At 45.1% G+C, this 18,559-nt stretch overlaps 2 protein-coding genes across 6 annotated transcripts in view; one reads left to right on the plus strand and one right to left on the minus strand.

Annotated features, from left to right (window-relative positions):
• Positions 1 to 9,091, plus strand: part of GRHL3 (grainyhead like transcription factor 3) — a 41,952-nt gene extending 32,861 nt beyond the window's left edge. Inside the window, exons 13-16 of the mRNA XM_016187911.2 lie at positions 562 to 650; positions 1,490 to 1,575; positions 3,991 to 4,055; positions 8,192 to 9,091. Of these exons, the coding sequence (XP_016043397.2) occupies positions 562 to 650; positions 1,490 to 1,575; positions 3,991 to 4,055; positions 8,192 to 8,306 (355 nt within the window). The 3' untranslated portion in view covers positions 8,307 to 9,091. The remainder of the gene's footprint in view (positions 1 to 561; positions 651 to 1,489; positions 1,576 to 3,990; positions 4,056 to 8,191) is intronic.
• A 3,522-nt stretch (positions 9,092 to 12,613) lies between these two features.
• Positions 12,614 to 18,559, minus strand: part of STPG1 (sperm tail PG-rich repeat containing 1) — a 58,911-nt gene continuing 52,965 nt past the window's right edge. For all 5 annotated transcript variants that reach the window (XM_060205547.1, XM_007522583.3, XM_060205549.1 and 2 more), the window contains 2 exons: positions 16,182 to 16,372; positions 12,614 to 13,047 (listed from right to left, as the gene is read on the minus strand). In XM_060205547.1, coding sequence (XP_060061530.1) covers positions 12,971 to 13,047; positions 16,182 to 16,372 — 268 coding nt within the window. In that variant the 3' untranslated portion in view covers positions 12,614 to 12,970. The remainder of the gene's footprint in view (positions 13,048 to 16,181; positions 16,373 to 18,559) is intronic.

Below are 18,559 nucleotides of genomic sequence, written 5' to 3' on the forward strand. Positions count from 1 at the left end.
TACTTTCACACCAGATCATATCCTTTACTACATCACAACATCTCCCAAGGTTTAGCAGCATTTTATTGCTTGACTTTTAGATGCAGAAATTGAGGTTCAGAGAAATAAAGTGACTTGCCCCAAGTCACACAGCTCTTAAGTAATAGAGGCAGGCTGGAATCTAAGTCTTACTCAAATCTCACAGCCATCCCTTCTCCCACTATCTCACATCCAATCTAATTCTTAAAAAATAAGTCTTGTCAATGATGAAACATTGTATTAAGGCCTTACTCGATGGCACATGTCATTCTAGGAGCAGTAAGCATTATCTCCTTTAGCCTCATAGCTGTATAAAGTAGTTAGTATTGCTCTGTTTAAAGATGTGGACATTGAAAGGCCAAGATACTTGTCCCAGTTCATCCAGCTAGTGATGGGCAGGGCTGGGATTTGAACTCAAGTAGTCTAACTTCAGAATGTGCTACTTTGTCGTTCCACTGCTTTAAGCCCACACATCATTATGGATCTTCTCTGCTGCTGAGATCCACTGGGTTCCTTACAATCCCTTTCCTTCTGTCTCCATAGGCTGCCTCTGAAGCGTACCTGCTCACCCTTTGCTGAGGAATTTGAGCCTCTACCCTCAAAACAGGCCAAGGAAGACAATCTCCAGAGAGGTAACCTCATTTCCATCTCACTTGTCTGAACCTACCACTGCCCTCACCTCCCATAAAGCCTTTCCCAAAGCCCCAAACACTAGTGTCACTCACCCCAGTGGTAAGGGCATGAGTCACTGCTTTAATCCTGAAGCTGTGCTGGTCCAGACCTGAGGGTGGGGCCAAAGGTGAGCAGGGCACCCAAGATGTTTGCAGTGAGAACAATGGGGTTAAAGGGCTTTTTTCTCTTTTGACTTTGTTAGAGTTAGGTGTTTGGGGGTAACCAGAAAAGACAATGGGCTCATTAGACTGGCAAGTGTCCCCCACCCCCACTTTCTCTGATAAGGGAAGAAGTCAGATGCAGTTTCCATACCTGCTTTTCTAGCCTTGACACTGTAAATCTGACCATCAGGAAAAAAAAAAAAAAAAAACCTAATAGCTCAAATCAAAACTTCAAACAACTATGAATTGAGCCTTGCATTACTTTTGGTATACAAATGCCATGTCACTAATTTCCACAACTCTATAAAACAGAAAGGTAGAGCCATCTCCACTTCCCATGAGGATGAAATGAGGCTCAGTGATGTGAAGATAATTTCTGCAAAGGTCACTTAGCTGGGGGAGGGGGGGGGGTAGGGATTCAAGCCTGCCAAGGTCAGCATAGTCTGAACAGGTACATGGGACGTGCAGAACCTGGTGGACTGTTTCCCAGCTGGGTACAGACCCTCAGAAAAAATTTGCCCTTTTGGCAGAAATCAATCTTGTGTTTTAAATATTTGTAAGTTTCTCCTGTGCCCTGAGGTGTTCTCGGGCTTATTTACCCTCCTCAAACCACTAAAAGCTTCCCCATTGCTTCTCAGTCCTGTTGTACGTGCGGAGGGAGACTGAGGAGGTGTTTGATGCCCTTATGTTGAAGACCCCGGACCTGAAAGGACTGAGGAATGCGGTAAGAGGCCTGGTGGACTTGCCCTCTTTTGCCAGAACCCTGTCTAACCTGTATATGTCACTACCCAGTTTTAATTTTTCACAGGAAAGTGCTGAGAAAGAATATGTTAAAATTTTGCCTTTCTGGTGACCCACCTGTCCCCACTCCTGGTGTGTTGGGATGTGGGGGGGGGGCTGGGGGGAGGGGGGTGTTGGTTTGTGGGGCTGGCTCGTGGAGCTGTGCCTCTGTGATGTTATCTCCCAGCCAGAACCCTGGCTCCACCCTGGGAGTCACACACACTATAAATCCTCCTTAATCTGATGGCTGCTGTCTGACAGGCCAGAGCTTTTTGTTGGCTTTGCAAACCTGTTTCTGTTTTAATGGGAATGAAACCCAGAAAGGCCAGGCCCCAGAGATATTCTTTTTCCTTTCCCAGGGGGGCCTCATTTCTCCTGTTTGTGGTTGGGTGGGGTAGCTAAAGGTGGCATCTGAGACCTTCTCCACTCCCACCCCCAAATTTCTAAGAATAAGAATCAAGTGAAATGTCCCCAAAGTGTATGGTAACTTTGTGGCTCAACTAGAAACTGAGTGAACAGCCTCTATCAGAGCTGCCTATGCTTAAGTCAGACCACTTAGGAAATCAGAAGCTGCCAAGGTGCTATGTTGGAAAGAGAAAAATGACCAAGGAGTAGCATTTACTCATTTTTATTGAAGACTTACTGTGTGCCTGGCATTTGGTCAGGCCTGCAGTACTTGCTAGAATATTTTTTTCCAATTGACCCTGGAAACTGGGTCTTATTATTTTCTCATTTCCCATGAGGAAGCAGTCTCCAGAGTCCAGGAGACTTGCCAAGGTTACTAGAAATGACAGAGCGGGGGTTCCAGTCCAAGTTCTCTCCACTCTGCTGTGCTATCCTGTGCTCTCCACGTGATTATCGGCCCTGCCTGGCACCAGTCCCAGGAAGTTGGGCTCACAAAACACCATTAATGTCACCCAATGCAGATTCAGAATCCTTGGGTTGGACAGCCCCATAAAAGGCTGGCCTCTCATTGCTTTAGCACTCTCCCCTGATAGTCTCTGCAAGTGGGCATTCCCGTCTGACCTGTATATTTCCAGGAATGAAGAGCTCATTATCTTATAGAGCAGCCTCTGCTGTCTTATTACAACTTATGGTTAGAAAGTTCCTAAGTTCTTCCTTAGATTGAGTTGAGCTCTACTTGTAGACTGGTAGCTCAGACCTCACTATCAAAATAATGTAAGAGCCTTTCTTACCTGGAGGGAGCTCTGTCAAGACAGAAAATAACTGTGGGTCTGAATCTGACCTGCTTCCTAAAATATCCCAGGAAAGCAACCTAAATCAGGAGCCCTTGACCTATAGATGAAAGCAATCAGTAATATTAAGCAGCAGCAAGGAACTGGGCTCTCACCAGTGCGCAACCTCAGCACTGGCCCTTTGATATAATCATCACAATTTATGGGCATGACCAACCCATCTGTCAATTCCATTGTTACATCCACTTTACAAATTAAGAAACTGAGACTCAGAATGAACAACTCAAGTCTGCTACTCCAGGAGGTGGAAACAGATCAGATCTGCCAGCCCAAGAGCCTTTTGAGAAGTTTGGATAGAAATGACTGCCTCTGACTATGTGACTATGTGACCTTAGTCACAAGCTTCTGAGATGCAATTTCTTCACATGTAGAATCCACTCCAACATTCTGGATGTAATGGAGGCAAAAACTCTAGATTCTAGGCTAAACTTCGGGTGCATGTTTTACTTTCTCTGAGTTCTGCACTGTTATTCATTAAATGGGATCAATATTCCAGCTAGAAGAGAAAAATGTCCTTCACAACAAGGCAAGGAGCACCTCTTCCACTTCTAAAATAAGTGATCCTTTATTGAAATATTAGTATATGCCAGGAAATGCCCTGAGTGCTCAGTGCAAACCAATTCCTTTAGTTCTTCCAGCAATTCTATAAAATAGGTGCCATGACCCTCTCCACATGTGGTTTGCACTAAGTCAGCCTGTATGTAGGTGGGTGAATGGGGAGCCCTTAGCACTAGAGCAATCCAAATGTCTGACCATAGAGGCAAGGTTTAGGGAAATAGCAGGTGCACTTGGGAATACTTCACATTTACTAATCATGCTGTCTGCCAAGAGTTTGTGATGTGAGGAGAATCACAGGATGACCAGTTTAAAAAGTTATATGGACATATATCTATTTCCAGGAGATAGGAAGGAATGAACTCATATGTTAATGGTATTTATTTCTGAGAAATGGAATTATGGATTATTATAATTTTATTCATATTTTTATAATCTGGATGTATATTATTTTTATAAGTGAGAAATTTTTTTTAAAAAATAGTATAAAAGACTGATTTAAATGCAAGCTGAGCAGCAGACAATGAATCCTTACTATTCTCTTCCAGATCTCTGAGAAGTATGGGCTCCCTGAAGAGAACATATGTAAAGTCTACAAGAAATGCAAGCGGGGGTAAGTACCCAGCACAGTTCTCCCTCCCCTTTGCCTCCACTCTGGCCATTTCAGGTAAGTGTTGACTCGAGTTCTAAGCAGTTTCCCTGTGCCCTTCAGAGACCTGCTGCTCAATGCTGAGCCATATTGGTATTTGCTGACTAGAGTGCCCCAGTCAAACCAAAGACAACCCACAGAGACCAGACATTGATCACTATTGGAAAGGAATAGGAGCAGGAGAAAGGTCTTTATACATGGTCCCCTGGGGTGGAGGGCAAGGGCAAGGTCACACTGCTATTCATAGAAGATCCAGGATGAAGTTCCAAGGCTACTAGATAGTCAAGTCATTTGATTACAGTAATATTGCTACTAGTCATTACCATTTACTTGACCACATACTAATGTGTCAGGTACTGAGTTAAATATGTTTCATTCAGTCCTCACAACTACATTTGAGGCTCAAAAGTGCAATGCTCAGGAGAAAGTGGAATAAAGACAGAGAGACAGAAAGGCCCAGCACTGTTGCTACTGTCTATGTAAGGGGGATCCAAGATGGGAGTAGCTGGTGATGAGACTAGAAAGGGAATATGAGGAAATCCACTGGGAGTGCTCTGCTGGCTGCTTCCACACTGAGGTCTGATCTGGACAGGAGGGAGTGAGCTCTCCCCTCCAGGGAGCAGGACAATGCCTGCTGCCTACCTTAGGCTCCTGGGGATTAGTGCTCAGGGCCACAGTACCTTTAGTTTTGGGCCCAAGAGACCCTTTGGCAGGAGGAAGGCAAAGGACCACATGACAATTGCCCTCTTAGATTTGGGTTCGCTGGTCAGAGACAGTGAACTGGGCCTCTCTCTGCAGCCTTTCTTAACTAGGCTACATTACCAGCCCAGTGTAGGGCTCCAGTCAGTGAAGAGTTATCACTGTGGTTTGCTGCCCAGAGGATTAAAGATCAGGCCTTGGGAAATACTCCACAGCTCAGACTTGATTCTCTTGCTCCTGACTATCTAACCAGAGTTAAGCTACACTAACTTCCTAACTCTGAAAGTACTCAGGCATTGCCCCTGGCTGTCAGCCCTCAGCTTTCCTTTTATTAAACTCTGCAGAGTGAGGTAGGCTTCATTCTCAGGCCAAGGGCCCATCCAGTCAGGCACAGCTTCCTGCCTCACAGGCCAGGCCCTGCCCACCCTGCCTCCCTGTCTCCCTGACCCCACTGCCTCCCTGTCTCCCTCCTCCTTGATTCCCACCCAGCCTCCCCTCAGCTGGGCGGAGTGGGGGAAAGTTGTCCAGCTCCGCAGCCCCTGGGAAAAAAATTAATTTGGTTTTGGTTGTATGAGTGTCTGGGGTTTTGTGTGTGTTTTCTTCCAAGTTTCGGTTTCAAACTGGGGCTCACACGCTCTCTTGGAGCAGAATCTAGCTCATAGCAGAGGGCAGGCTCCGCTTTGCCCAGACAAGCCCAGCTCTACTTCCCCTTCAGTGCCAGTGCCCACACCTGAGGCTGCAGCCCCATCTGCAGCAGGGCTGCCTAGGGCTGAAGGGTTAGAAAATGTCTGTGTTTAGAACTAGGGGCTGGAGTTTGCACATAAGGATGCTTCACCCCACTAGCTAGACCTACTAGCTGAGTTATAAGTCTTTTCCTTAAGATCCCGCTAGCTATTTAAACATAATTATAGTGACTTCAATTCATGGAGCACTTCCTGCATGCCAGGTGCTGAGCTCAGGAACTGTCAAGCATCATTCTCACCCTTTGAGTTTCGATACAATCATCTTTATTTCTACAGATGAGGAAACTGAGGTTCAGAATAGTAGCAGGATCACAGAGTTACTAACTGGCAGGAGGAGCCCTGGCCTGTCTAAAGCCTGTGCATGTACCTGTAGTTTTATCTTGCCTCTGGATTGTTCCTCTAACCACTAATCAATGTGTAAATAAAGGCTGTGGCCAAGCTGGCTGATTTATTTGCACAGCACCATAGGCTAGGGCATCACTTAGCAGGCCTGCAGAGGTACCCTACTCCCATACACACTGGCAGCCCTGGGATTTAAAAAGTTTCCAAAAAGGCTTTGGGAGAGGAGAGGCCAGGCTCACTTGCTGCCTCCCTCAGAATCAGACTCAAGACTCTCCTCCTCTCAGAAACAAGACATTCCAATCAGTGGGCTAGTTTATTTTCACAGAACCAGCCCCTTTACCCCCCAAATCCTCTGAACAAAGGTAGGTACAGTCAGCTTTACAAGCACTACTGCGTGCTTGAAAGATTAACAGATACACTGTTTTTGCTGGCAATTGGCCAGAGGTTTCATGAAAACTAGAACAGAAGATAAGTAGAAGCTGGCAAATGACAAGAAGCCTGAATTCTATGACAGCTGTTCATGACAAGCCACTGCCTCTAGGGCTGAGCTCTCACTGACCCTGGGGGAAAGGCTCTGTGGGCCCTTGTGTGTAGGCATATAATCTGACCACTGGGAGGCCCTGCTGAAAGTGGAAATTGGCTCTCACATTTGTGCACATAAGGCAGGTGCACACTGCCTGGTTCTAGAAACACTCAGTACATGCTACTGCATGAAGCAAACAGAAAACCCTAACATACAGGGCACCCACTTTTATGCCACAGACCTGGCTCCTCTGGACTCTGCCCAGCCTACACCCCCCAAAAGAGATTATTCTGAAATGCAGGAACTTCAAACAGGATCAGATAATGGGGATCCTATAACTAGACACTGGCAGTCAGCCCTCTGGCTTTAGAGCCTAAGCCTAGAACTCCTTCTGGAAGAACAACTGCTTGGAAATGTAGAGACAACTAGCTAGGCATAGGCCATAGGCTTGAGTAACAGTTGTGTCCAATTTCCTTCCCACCTTGGGGGTTGAGGCCTGGGACCCTATAGGGTTCTTAGGAAAGCAGCCAACTACCTACTAGGAGCTAGCCAGCATCCTCACTTGTTCTACTCCCTTGCTACTTAAAATTATCTTGTCTGTATTTCGCCTACATATGCTACTTCCTTGTATCTTCAGGGGTTTTGTTTACTCTTCTTGGGGGAAAAAAAAACCTACAGTAGGGGGAGACAAAAGTCTGGATCCAGATCCCAGTTCTACTATCTGTAGATAATTGTGGCTCTACACAAATGACTTTGCTTTTTTTTAACCTCAGCTTTACCATCTGTGAACCAGAGTAATGTAATGATAAGGATTTGTTTCCCCAGGTTCTGCTAAACTCCTAGAGGGCAAGAGATGAGAGCTCTGTTTATGACTCTTGTTTTTGCTTAGAGTAAGATCCTATACATGAAAAAGTCTCAGTAAATACTAGTAGGATAGATGGGCTGATGGACAGAGGAGTGAGTAGGTGACTAGACAGGTGGCTAGAAAGATAGATAAAAGACAAATAAAAGATGAGTAGAAAGATAGATAGATGGGGATGGATACCCATCTCCATTCCATGCACAGGTAACCTAGTTGGGAAGGGAAAGGAAAAGCTAATATGGTGAGATCAGGTCACATCATGGCAGGGCCTTCATCAAGAAGGCAGCTCCAAGAGGGATATTCTTTGGCATAAACTGAAGCATTCCCTCCCCCCCCCCCCGGTGGGTTAGTCCAGCTCACTGCCTGAAGAGTATGAAGAGAGAAAAGATGGCTTCAGTATTGCTGTACAGTCCAGGATTTCACCTTTGTGGAGCTGGAACTGAGAGGGGGTTTGTATGGCACCTGCTCTGTAGGCAGACACACCTGAGTGACACATCACAGCCTGCTGTTGAACCCAAACCACATTGGTCCACCCACCACACCTCCTGCACTTGAACTCACATTCCATGTCCAAGTCCTCTGTCTGGTTTAGTGACTAAGAAGCACTGTGTCTCCCCCAGATCTACATATTAGTTGCTTAAAAGCATCCATATTTGTGTGCAGTACAAGAGGCCATCTGGTATGATAGGTGGGTGTGAAGCCAATAGGACTGTGTTTAAATTGTGGCTCTTTCACTTGGGTATCATCCCTCCTCTGTAAAGTGGGATAGTGAATATTCGTGTTACAGATGGCTATGAGGATCAGAGAGAAACTTTGTCAGGTGCCTGAAATGTGGGCCCACCTGGTAAGTAATGGCCATCACCAACTTCTATGTCACTCAGAGGACTTGAAAGCAGAGAGCCAAATCCTAACTATGCCTTCTCTCTTCCAGAATCTTGGTCAACATGGACAACAACATCATTCAGCATTACAGCAACCATGTCGCCTTCCTGCTGGATGTGGGTGAGCTTGACGGCAAGATTCAGATCATCCTTAAGGAACTGTAGGACCTGAGTCTACATACATCCTTATCCCCCGGGATGGGCTCCAAGCAAGGAGCTAGCTGGGAAGTGGCCCCATGCCACACACAACCTCTCCTCATGCCTCAGTGCTGTTACTTGAATGCCTTCCCTCAGGGAAGAGGCCCTTGAGTCACAAACCCACAGGTTTCAGGGACAAGAAGGGACCTGGAAGATGTACCTATTCGACCTGCATCTCATGCTTGAATCTACTCTGAACTTTGTGCCTACCAGCCAGATAATCACATTGGCTAATGTGCCTACAGACTGTTCCCTCGTCAAAAGACCCTTTTCTGAAGACTTGTCTTCCGTCATCTGGATTGTCAGATGACTTGGTTCTTCAATCAACTTCCAATCAAGGATTTCTTCCCTTTTGTTTGGTTAACCTGAATACTTTGATTTTCAGTGCAAATACTTTTTAAAAGACTCTAAAATGAAAAATACTCTTTCTCACGGACTTCCTCATTCCAAGGTGTAAATAATATAGCTCACCTGCCAGAACAAAGCCACTTGCTATTGTACACATACATTTCTTATTTACAATTTTCACTTATGTTTTGTATGTATATATATATATATAAGTATATAGTGTATATATATATGCAACATTTTATTTTATGTGACATTTTATTTTATACTGCTCTTGTATACATTTTTATCATTTCAAAAATGTGTATTTCACATTTCTTGGACTATTATTTTTTAGCTATCATTCAGTGTTGGATCATTTTGTATACACATGAAGTATTTAGCAATAAATTTCTACCCAGGTATTACTTCAAAGGCCACACTCATTCCCTCTGAAAGTTTTCTGTGAGCTGGAGAGGTAGCTCACCAAGAAGGGTGCATGTCTTACTGTGGGCCCGACTAAGGTTCAAACTTCAGCACAAAGTGCCCTGGCACATGAGAAAGCTCTGGTGTTAAAGTATCTCTGTCTCTATAGCTGAAAGAAAAAGAGACCAAAGTAGTGAACTTGCATATATGCATAGAGAGAAAGTCTCTGGAGAGAGATCAAAAATAGACAACTTCTCTGTTTTGCTTTCTGAGAGGAGCAGTCTGCCCTGGACATTAAGGATGGTGGTGAGTTCTGCACAGTGAAGCCTAGGAGCCCACCTGCAGGGTGCTCTCAGCTCTATGTCTGTGTGATCCCACAGGCTGAAAGCTATAAGCTGTCTGCAGGCAGCCCCTAAGTAAGGGAAGTTGGGCAGCCCCAACTGTAATCATAGCAGCTCTGATTTCCTCTTCTTTTTTTACTTATTTATTTGTTTTTTGATTTCCTCTTCTTACATATTAGGGTTTCTAGTAAAATTCTGTCGAGAGTAGGGCAGTAGCGTAGCGGGTTAAGCGCAGGTGGCGCAAAGCACAAGGACCGGCATAAGGATCCCGGTTCAAGCCCTCGGCTCCCCACTTGTAGGGGAGTCGCTTCACAGGCGGTGAAGCAGGTCTGCAGGTGTCTATCTTTCTCTCCCCCTCTCTGTCTTCCCTTCCTCTTTCCATTTCTCTCTGTCCTATCCAACAACAACAACATCAACAACAGTAATGGCTACAACAACAACAAAAAAAAATCTGTCTAAACTAAATGGAATTTTTCTAGATCCTGGAGCCAGGCAGTGGCACACTTAGTTAAGCACACACATTACAATGCACAAAGATCCAGGTTCAAGCCCCTGGTCCTCACCTGCAGGGAGGAAGCTTCACAAGTGGTTAAGCAGGGCTGCAGATGTCTCTGTTTCTATCTCTTGCTCCCCTCTCAATTTCTCTGTCTCTATCCAATATTAAGTTTAAATGAGAGAGAAAGAAAAAGAAAGAAATCCATGGATATCTATGAGTCTCTCAGCTCTGACTGTCAGAATCTGTGACTTCAAACCCCAGTGGCCTACCTGGACTCAGGACCAGGAGTCAGGCAAAAAAGGCACACACCATGGGCACAAACATGGTAAGGAATAGAAACCATAGTCCAATGTAATAATGATTTTTTTAATAAGATCAAAAAGAAAAAAAAAAAAAACACAATGAGAAAAATAACAAAAAACTGAAGCTGGGGTTAGTATTATTGATATTTCCTTTGACCTCAGGTTTTATCCAGTATGACTTGCCTGGCAATCAGGGGACCTTCAGAGCATCTAGAGTTGCTCTGCCCACTCCAGAGGTCTGGATGGATGTCAGAGCAGGGCCTTATGTGAGGGAGAGTGGACTAGCATGTGCAGAATATCAGCACAGTGCCAGTCTTACTGGAGGTGGGTGGAATCTGCTCATCTCCTTCCTGAGCTTCCTGCCAACAACTCTCCTCAAGCCTGGTGGGAAGTTGGAGTATTTTATTGCATTTTAGAATCACCTGGCAGCTTTTAGCCACCAGCTCTCCCCCTACTACCAGCTTGAAGCAATTAAATTAGAATTTCTAGGGGTCAGGCCCAGGCATTAGTATTTTTTAAAGCTCTAATGGTGAATTAGTGTACAATATAAACCAAGAACCACTGCTCTAAAAAGGCCAATTTTATTGACTTTGAAGCTTTTGTGGCCTTCTAGTATCTACTTTTTATTTGTTTTATAACATACTTAGCTCTGGTTAATAGTGGTGCTGGGGATTGAACCTGGGACCTTGGAGCCTGAGGCATGAAAGTCTTTTGCATATTTTGCATAACCATGATGCTATTATCATCTCCAAACACGCCCCCCCCCTGCCCTGCACGTGCCATGTACAGGTGAACTATAAGCTTCAGTACAAGTTCTGTGGGAGAGTCCAGGAAGAAGCTGAGAACTCCTAGGAAAACTATAGGGCTGACCTCTTCCCCATCCACCTAAGGAGAGAGGGTCACTAGGACCAGAGATCGCAAGCCTGGAGGAAATCTAATCCTCTCCTCAAAGGTGATCAGAGAGCAAAGGGCAACTTAGGACTTAGCAACTGCCATTTCAAGGTTGCCTTTCACTCCGGAGTGAAAAGGGTAAAAGGAGTGAAAGGAAGTCCTTTCCCAACAGGTCATGAGAGAAAGGCAGCTGTGGGCCTGAGGAGAGGGCACCCCCTGCCTGTAGGTAACTGTCCTCCCAGCCACAGCAGAGAAAAGGGAGGAAGAAGCAAAGAAAGGGTGAAGCAATGAATGAAAAAATAAGTGGGGAAAATAAAGGGAGGATAAGCTGCAAAACAGATGGGTGAACAGATGGAAGACTGAAGGAAGAACTGAATGACTGAATGTAGTTGTTAGACTCTGTATTAGATCTTTAAATGTGTTTATTAGAGGGAGTGCAGGCTACGGACCTGGCATCACCTGGGAGCTTGTTAGCCATGCAGACACCTAACATTAACACGATGCCACATGAAAATAATGTCTCCATTCTCCCCCCCCCTCATTTTTTGAGAGAAAACAGAGCAGAGTGTCTCTCCATCCTTTTATGTAGTGCTGAGGTTTGAACCTAGGGCTTCATGCATGCAAAGCATGTGCTGTATCATTATTTCTCCATCTCCCTGGTCCATGCTTCTTTTTAAAATTTTTTATTTATTTTTAAAAAGAGAGAATGAGAGAGACCACAGCACCATAACTTCCTTCAAGGCAGTGGGGGCTGAGCTTGTGACAAAGCAGTGTACTATCCAAACGAACTATTTCACCAGCCCTCAATTTAAAAAAGAGAAAAAGAAAAATACAGACTCTCAGGCCCCAACCTAGTTCTACAGAATTTGTCTTTTAATAAGATCTCCAAGTGATTTATTTGCAAACACATTCAAATTTAGATAATATTAATATCCTAAGCCTAGATGTCATAGTCACACTGAAAACTTTAATAATAAAGTGTAGCCCTAAAGGTCCAGGATGTCTCATCCACAGGGAAAAGTCAGAGGGGAGCCATTGGGGAGTGTGGGCTCTCTGGAGGTTTCTACGCACAGAGTGAAAGGCAACATGAACTTTTTGGGGAAAAGAGGATGTGTGGCTGCTTCTATTTTCACTTGGTTCTTTGGGAATCTCTTCTTGTTACGGAGAAACACGTGGGTAGGACAGACAAGGTCTGTTGAAGAAGGTCAGTAAGGGGACATCAGGAAAGGGAAATTATGTCCCTGTAGGCATAGAATGGCATGTCTCCTACCCCTCAGCACTCAGTCTCTGGGACCCTGGACCTGTCCCATCTGCTGTTGACTCCAATGCCAGTGAACAGAATGGATCCTGAAGGTGGATCCTGAGCATAAGCACAAGTAAGCTTGTGACTGGCTCTTAGCTCTTCCTGGAGGTCAGCTAGGAAGGTTTAGCTGTGGGATGAGGGGTGTGGTAACACCTGTTTGTCTCTCTTGCAGGGGCCTCTGGAAGAGGAGCGTGGGAGTCAAGGTCAAAATAGGAGTATGCCTGGCCAGCAGGGGCTGACCCCAGAGTCCAGCTGGAGCCAGAGCTTCAGAAGCTTGTCCTGAAGCATAGGGAAGTGACCAGAGGGCCACTCTTCACATCTGATCAGAAAAACCATGGGAGTTAATGTGTATGTGTGTGTGGGGGGGTGGGATTCATCCTCTAAGAGGAAGCACAAGACAAGGACAAATGAAACAGCTCAGCCAGGTGGCAGAGCTGCCTCCCTGTCCCCAGTTATTGGAGAGTAAACAGTCTCTAAATGAATGTCATGAGGAAGCTGGGTGGGGTAGCTGGTGACCGGAGTTCTCGTCAGCCTGTGGGAGGTTATTACAACACTGGGATCCATTTGTTGTCCTCATTGTAGAGGAAGGACTGCTTTCCTGGGAATTCTGGCCTATACGAGGCTGCAAGGAGAAAGAGAGAGACAGCATCAGGAGAGAAAGGGCCAGCTGTATCCATCTCTGGCCTTCCATGTCTGGGCTGGCAGGGCTGGTGAGACCCATGCCCTGGTCCCTAAGCTACATATGTGGGGAGACAGAGAGGAAGGCACTGCTCAAGGTTATATGGCCCTTAAGTGATGGAGGCAGAACTTGGACTCAGGCTCCCTAGCTTTTTAAATTCCTTACCATTTTGTTTAACAAAGGAAATTTTGCAAAAGAGTCGTCTGTTAAATTCGAAGAAATAATGAGGAAAGCAAGGTGTCAGCTTGATGAGGTTTTGTTCTGATTTAGTTTAGAATTTTCAAAAAAAAAGTAAAAACCATGACAATTGGAGACATGTTTCTCTAGGACCAGCAGCCAGAGCCATGCCAGCTTGGGAAGATTTTTTGGGAATTTTCATCCTGATGCTCATTTGGTCCTCCAGAGCCCACAGAAGTCCACTGCTGGTTTACCTGGGACATGATTTAAGGGAGTAGAGGCCAGTCAGGTAGATCTGAGCCCACTAGAAGCCAAAAAAGCCCATGGATGTGGGGCTAGCAAAATAGTTCCCTTGGACAGTGGACTGTTTTACGATGTGCATGAGCCAGATTTGAGCCTAGTACCCTTTGCACCGGTGGAAGTTCTGGTGTTATAATCTCTCACTTTCTTTGTCTCTCTGCCTCTGAAAAAGAGTAGTCTAGAGGGGCAGGTGGTAGTGCACCTGGTTAAGCACACACATTACAGTGTGCAAGGATGCCCAGGTTCAAGCCCCTGGTCCCCACCTTCAAAGAGAAAGCTTCATGAGTGGTGAACCAAAGTTGCAGGTGTCTCTCTGTCTCTCTCCCTCTCTACCTCCCCCTCTCCTCTCAATTTCTGTCTCTATCCAATAATAAATAAATAAAAATACTTTAAAAATTATTTAAAAAGAGTGACCCAGGTGACAGTGTACCAGGTTAAGTGGTCATATTACCATTCACAAAGACCTAAGTTCAAGACTCTGGTGCCCAACTGGAGGGAGGAAGCTTCATGAGCGGTAAAACAGTCAGCAAGTATGTATCTTTCTCTCCCCACTCTCTCCTTCCCCTTTCAATTTCTCTCTGTTCCATCAAATTGAAATATAAATAAAAAAACAAAAAAGCCAATGCATATGCCTATGTCCAGGAAGACCCTCACAGCAGCTCACCTTGGTGTGAGAGATCATGACAGCAGGAACTGGCCTGCACCTATATGCCAGGTGCTTTGTAGCCTGTATCAACTGGAGAATACTCAGAAAGCAATCCTAGACACTGGACAAAACAGGATCTGACAGGGTTCCCCACTGGTACTTAGGCTTGTTGGAGTTCAACACTAGGACAATAATGAGCATCTTTGCTGCATCAAACAGTTTTGCCTGGACCATTCAACTGATGATCCCAAGAGCAACCCTCTCAGCAACTTCTCTGGCTTTGTTATAGTCAAAGCTAAGCAAATGATGTTCTTTTCACTACCATGTGTTCTAATCATCCGTGTATCTGGAGGGTAAGGTGACTCTGATACCAGATTAACTCCTCTGGGGACAAACACAGGGCAAAGTCATATTTGTCTCCCCAGTGTGGGGAGCTTGGATTTGACGTGCCAGAAGCTCTCCTTTCCTTTCGTTCCACTTGCACACTTGCCCGTTTGGCAGTCCCCTATGCCACCAACTTGGGCCAAAGTCAGGAGGCAGTAAATAGCTAAGGGGCTCTATTGAGAGTTAGAAATAGGTCTGAGAGAACAGAGACACCAGAGTGAATCCCTGATCTGATCAGCTCTCAAGTAAAACCTGGGGTCAACAAGATTGACACCTAAACTTATCTTTAAGAAGGGAGTAAGTACAGGCGGTTCAAAAGAGGTGTGCCAGTGCTCCCTGGTTAATTCCATAACCAGTAAGGCATATGTTGTTCATTCACTGCATGTCTTAGGCACCTTGCTGCCCAGGCCTCCACCAGCTGTAAAATGACCTAACCAGACTAGACCAGTGGTTTAAACATTTTCAACATAAGCTTATGGGTGAACAAGAGATAGCTTACCTGGTAGAATACACACTTTGTCATGCACAAGGACCTAAGCTTGAGCCCCCAGCACCACCTGAGAGCACCATGTATGGCAGGTGCTGTGCTGTTTCTCCTCTCCCTCTCTGTCTCTCTCCCCCCTTCTCTATTTTAAATCAAAAAGAGTCTGCCAGGAGTAGTGGAATTGTGCAGGCACAAATCCCCAGAGCATATGTATATATTAAAAAAAAAAAAAAAGAATATGAGGGTCGGGCAACAGTACACCCAGCTGAGCACATCTGTTACAATGTGCAAGGATCCAGGTTTAAATCCCCAGTTCCCACCTGAAAGGGAAATGTTTCACGAGCAGTGACACAATATTGCAGGTGTCTCTTTTTCACATCCTATCTATCTCTGCTTTCTCTCTCAATTTCTATCTTTGTTCAATAAATAAAATGTTTTTTAAAAATTTAAAGAATATAATTTTTTTTTTACAATATAACAAAGAAAAACCCATGGTCCTTTTTTCCCAAAACTAATGCATACATCCTCCAAATCTCTAGTAATTTCAGAGTAACAGATTCCCTGGAGCTCATCTTTGAACATCTTGAATGTTAATATTTCTTAGCTGTGAATCCCTGAGCTGGATTGTTCCTGAAAGTACTTTCTATTAAAAAAAAAAAAAAAAAAAAAGCTGGAAAATCTTCTAGCTCTACTTGAATTCCTACAAACTGGTAAGTTGCCTATAAATTGATCACATTTGATGGTCTAGGGATGACAAAACATCCAGGTTGCTGTTTTGTTTTGGGTTTTGTTTGTTTGTTTGTTTGTTTTGTTTTTGCCACCAGGGTTATTGATGGGGCTTGATGTCTGAAGAACAAATCCATTACTCCAGGCAGCATTTTTTAAAAAACAGAGATGGAGAGAAATTGAGAGGGAAGTGGGAGAGAGAGAGAGGGTGAGAGAGAGAGACACATTTCTAGCACTTATTCAGTGGGGCCTTGGGGCTTGCACTGGGTCCTTGAGCATGGTGACATGTGTGCTCTAAGAGATGTCCACTGCCCAGACCCCAGGATTGGTTTTCACAGGCATTTACAAATAGTCTCTGACCTGGACCAGGCATGTCTGACTGAGCTGATGCTGTTGCCCACCGGCTGGTGTTGGACACAAATGATGCGCTGGAGATGAAGTGCTTGGGAGGCCCGGCGTAGTCCACAATTTCATACTGCCCAGGGCCTGGGAGAGGCGGCTTTGGGGGCAAAGGCAAAGGCTGGGCAGAGAAGTTCAGTACAGGGTTTCTCCTTCAGGAAAGATAAAAATGTGAAGATGTCACTTAGTAGTTTACTAGAGAAATAGTAGTACCCAGACACAGCCAGGAACTGTCCAGGAATGAATCATCTGTAAGAGGGCTGAACATGGCACCAGGACACCCGGGCACAGCTCTGGCTTCACTGCTTGTGGACCTGTTCCCTCACCTGCATGGTGAACCTCAGCACAAATGTTGCACATGCCATAGCACCACACTGGTGGCGGGTGCTCTCCAGAGATCGAGAGCTGAGCTCCCCTGGGAACACTGATGTAGCAAAGAGCAAGGGACCTCTATAACCCACTGTTCCCAAATATGCTAGTGACATTGACTCACCTGCTCAGTCTCCTGAAGACTGTCCCTGCTTAGCAAAGTGTACACCTCATGATGTTGTCAAAGGCTTGGAGGTAACACAAACTGATGAGGTGACTTCCTCTTTCCAACTAACATCCTGGAATCAAGCCTGTCTGTCTCTCAGTGGGGACAGACACACTCATTAAATTCCTGGGGATGCACTGAAGGGGTGACACAGGTCAAGGCAAGAGGAAGCCAGTTTTTATTTATGAGGGGAAAGGAGCTTGATCATACAGTGAAACCAATTCTTCCACGTGGACAGAAAGGGGAGGAAGGAGGCAGCCCCCCTCCTTTCTGTAGGCAGTTTTATTCTAAACAAACAGCCAGACTGGCTGTTCCTCCATCACAGAATGTGAACCTCGACCAGACTGACAATAGCTCTCAATGACCTCTCTTGGCAATGGGAGTTGTTCACCCTGCCTTGGGCTGACTGTGGTGTAAGGAACCCCTTAAACCTCCATTTCTGAAGCTTTTGTTTTACACCTCTGTGTTCAAGTAGCAGGTGGTAGTGCTGCAGGCATCATAATAACAATAATGACTATTTTCATTGAGCATCTACTATGTGCTGGTATGATGCTAGGCACCTTTTCTCCATTTTGTCACAATGAATGGATGTCATTGCTTTTTGATTCAAGTACAAATAGATTAAGGTACTTGTGAGTGGTATGATCAGAAGTCAGAACCAGGGGCCGGGCAGTATCACAGCAGTTAAGTGCACATAGTATGAAGTGCAAGGACCCATTTAAGGATCCCAGTTTGAGCCCCTGGCCCCCCCAACTGCAGGGGGTCACTTCACAAGTGGTGAAGCAGATCTGTGTCTATTTTTCTCTCATCCTCTCTGTCTTCCCCTCCTTTCCCAATTTCTCTCTGTCCTATTCAATGACAACAACAAGGGCAACAAAATGGAAAAAGTGGCCTCCAGGAGCAGTGTATTCATATCATAGTGCAGGCACCTGAGCCCCAGCAATAATCCTAGAGGCAAAAAAAAAAAAAAGTCAGAACCAGGTCTGTATGATTCTAAAACTTATTCTACTTTGCCATGAAGCTTTCTGCCAATAGCCTGGCATGCCAGAATTCCTCATGTGCTCTGTGACTTTGCATGACATCTCTCTAGACATGCACTTGTTCAGCATCTCCAGAACCCTCCTAGCTCTCTAAGTTGAAAGATGCCTCTGGGGAATCGGGCAGTAGCACAGCAGGTTAAGCACACATGTGCAAAGCCTAAGGATCCCAGATCGAGCCCTGGCTCCCCACTTGCAGGGGAGTCGCTTCACAAATGATGAAGCAGGTCTGCAGGTATCTTTCTCTCCCCCTCTCAATCTTCCCCTCCTCTCTCCATTTCTTTCCCTCTGTCCTATCCAACAATGACGATACCAATAACAACAATAATAATAACTACAACAATAAAACAAGGGGAAAAAAGGGAATAATAAATAAATAAATATTTTTAAGAAAAGCAAAGAAAGATGCCTCTGCTTCAGAGGCTATCAAACAGAAGGAAGCAGAATTCCAGTTTCCAGGAACTTCAGTCCCCTCCTCTGTTTAGATGGGTTAGCTTCAAGGCAGGATGAGGTGCTAGTGGTTGTTCAATACTATAAGACCCTTCTCTTTTGATTACAAGACACAAAAGAAGCTTCAGGTGTGAAATGGAAGCAAGAAGCTCTCCAACTGTGATCCTGAGAGTTATCATCCCCATAATAATTCTCTAGTTCCCTAGGCAACTCAGTGGACCTTTGTGAATCAAGGTCTGATGAAAGGTCATAGCTGGAAGGAACCTCAAAGGCCATCACATTCACTCACTTATTTTAAAGATAGAGAAACTGAGATT

Source organism: Erinaceus europaeus, chromosome 13 (genome assembly GCF_950295315.1).
Source record: "Erinaceus europaeus chromosome 13, mEriEur2.1, whole genome shotgun sequence".
NCBI classification, from domain to species: Eukaryota; Metazoa; Chordata; class Mammalia; order Eulipotyphla; family Erinaceidae; genus Erinaceus; species Erinaceus europaeus.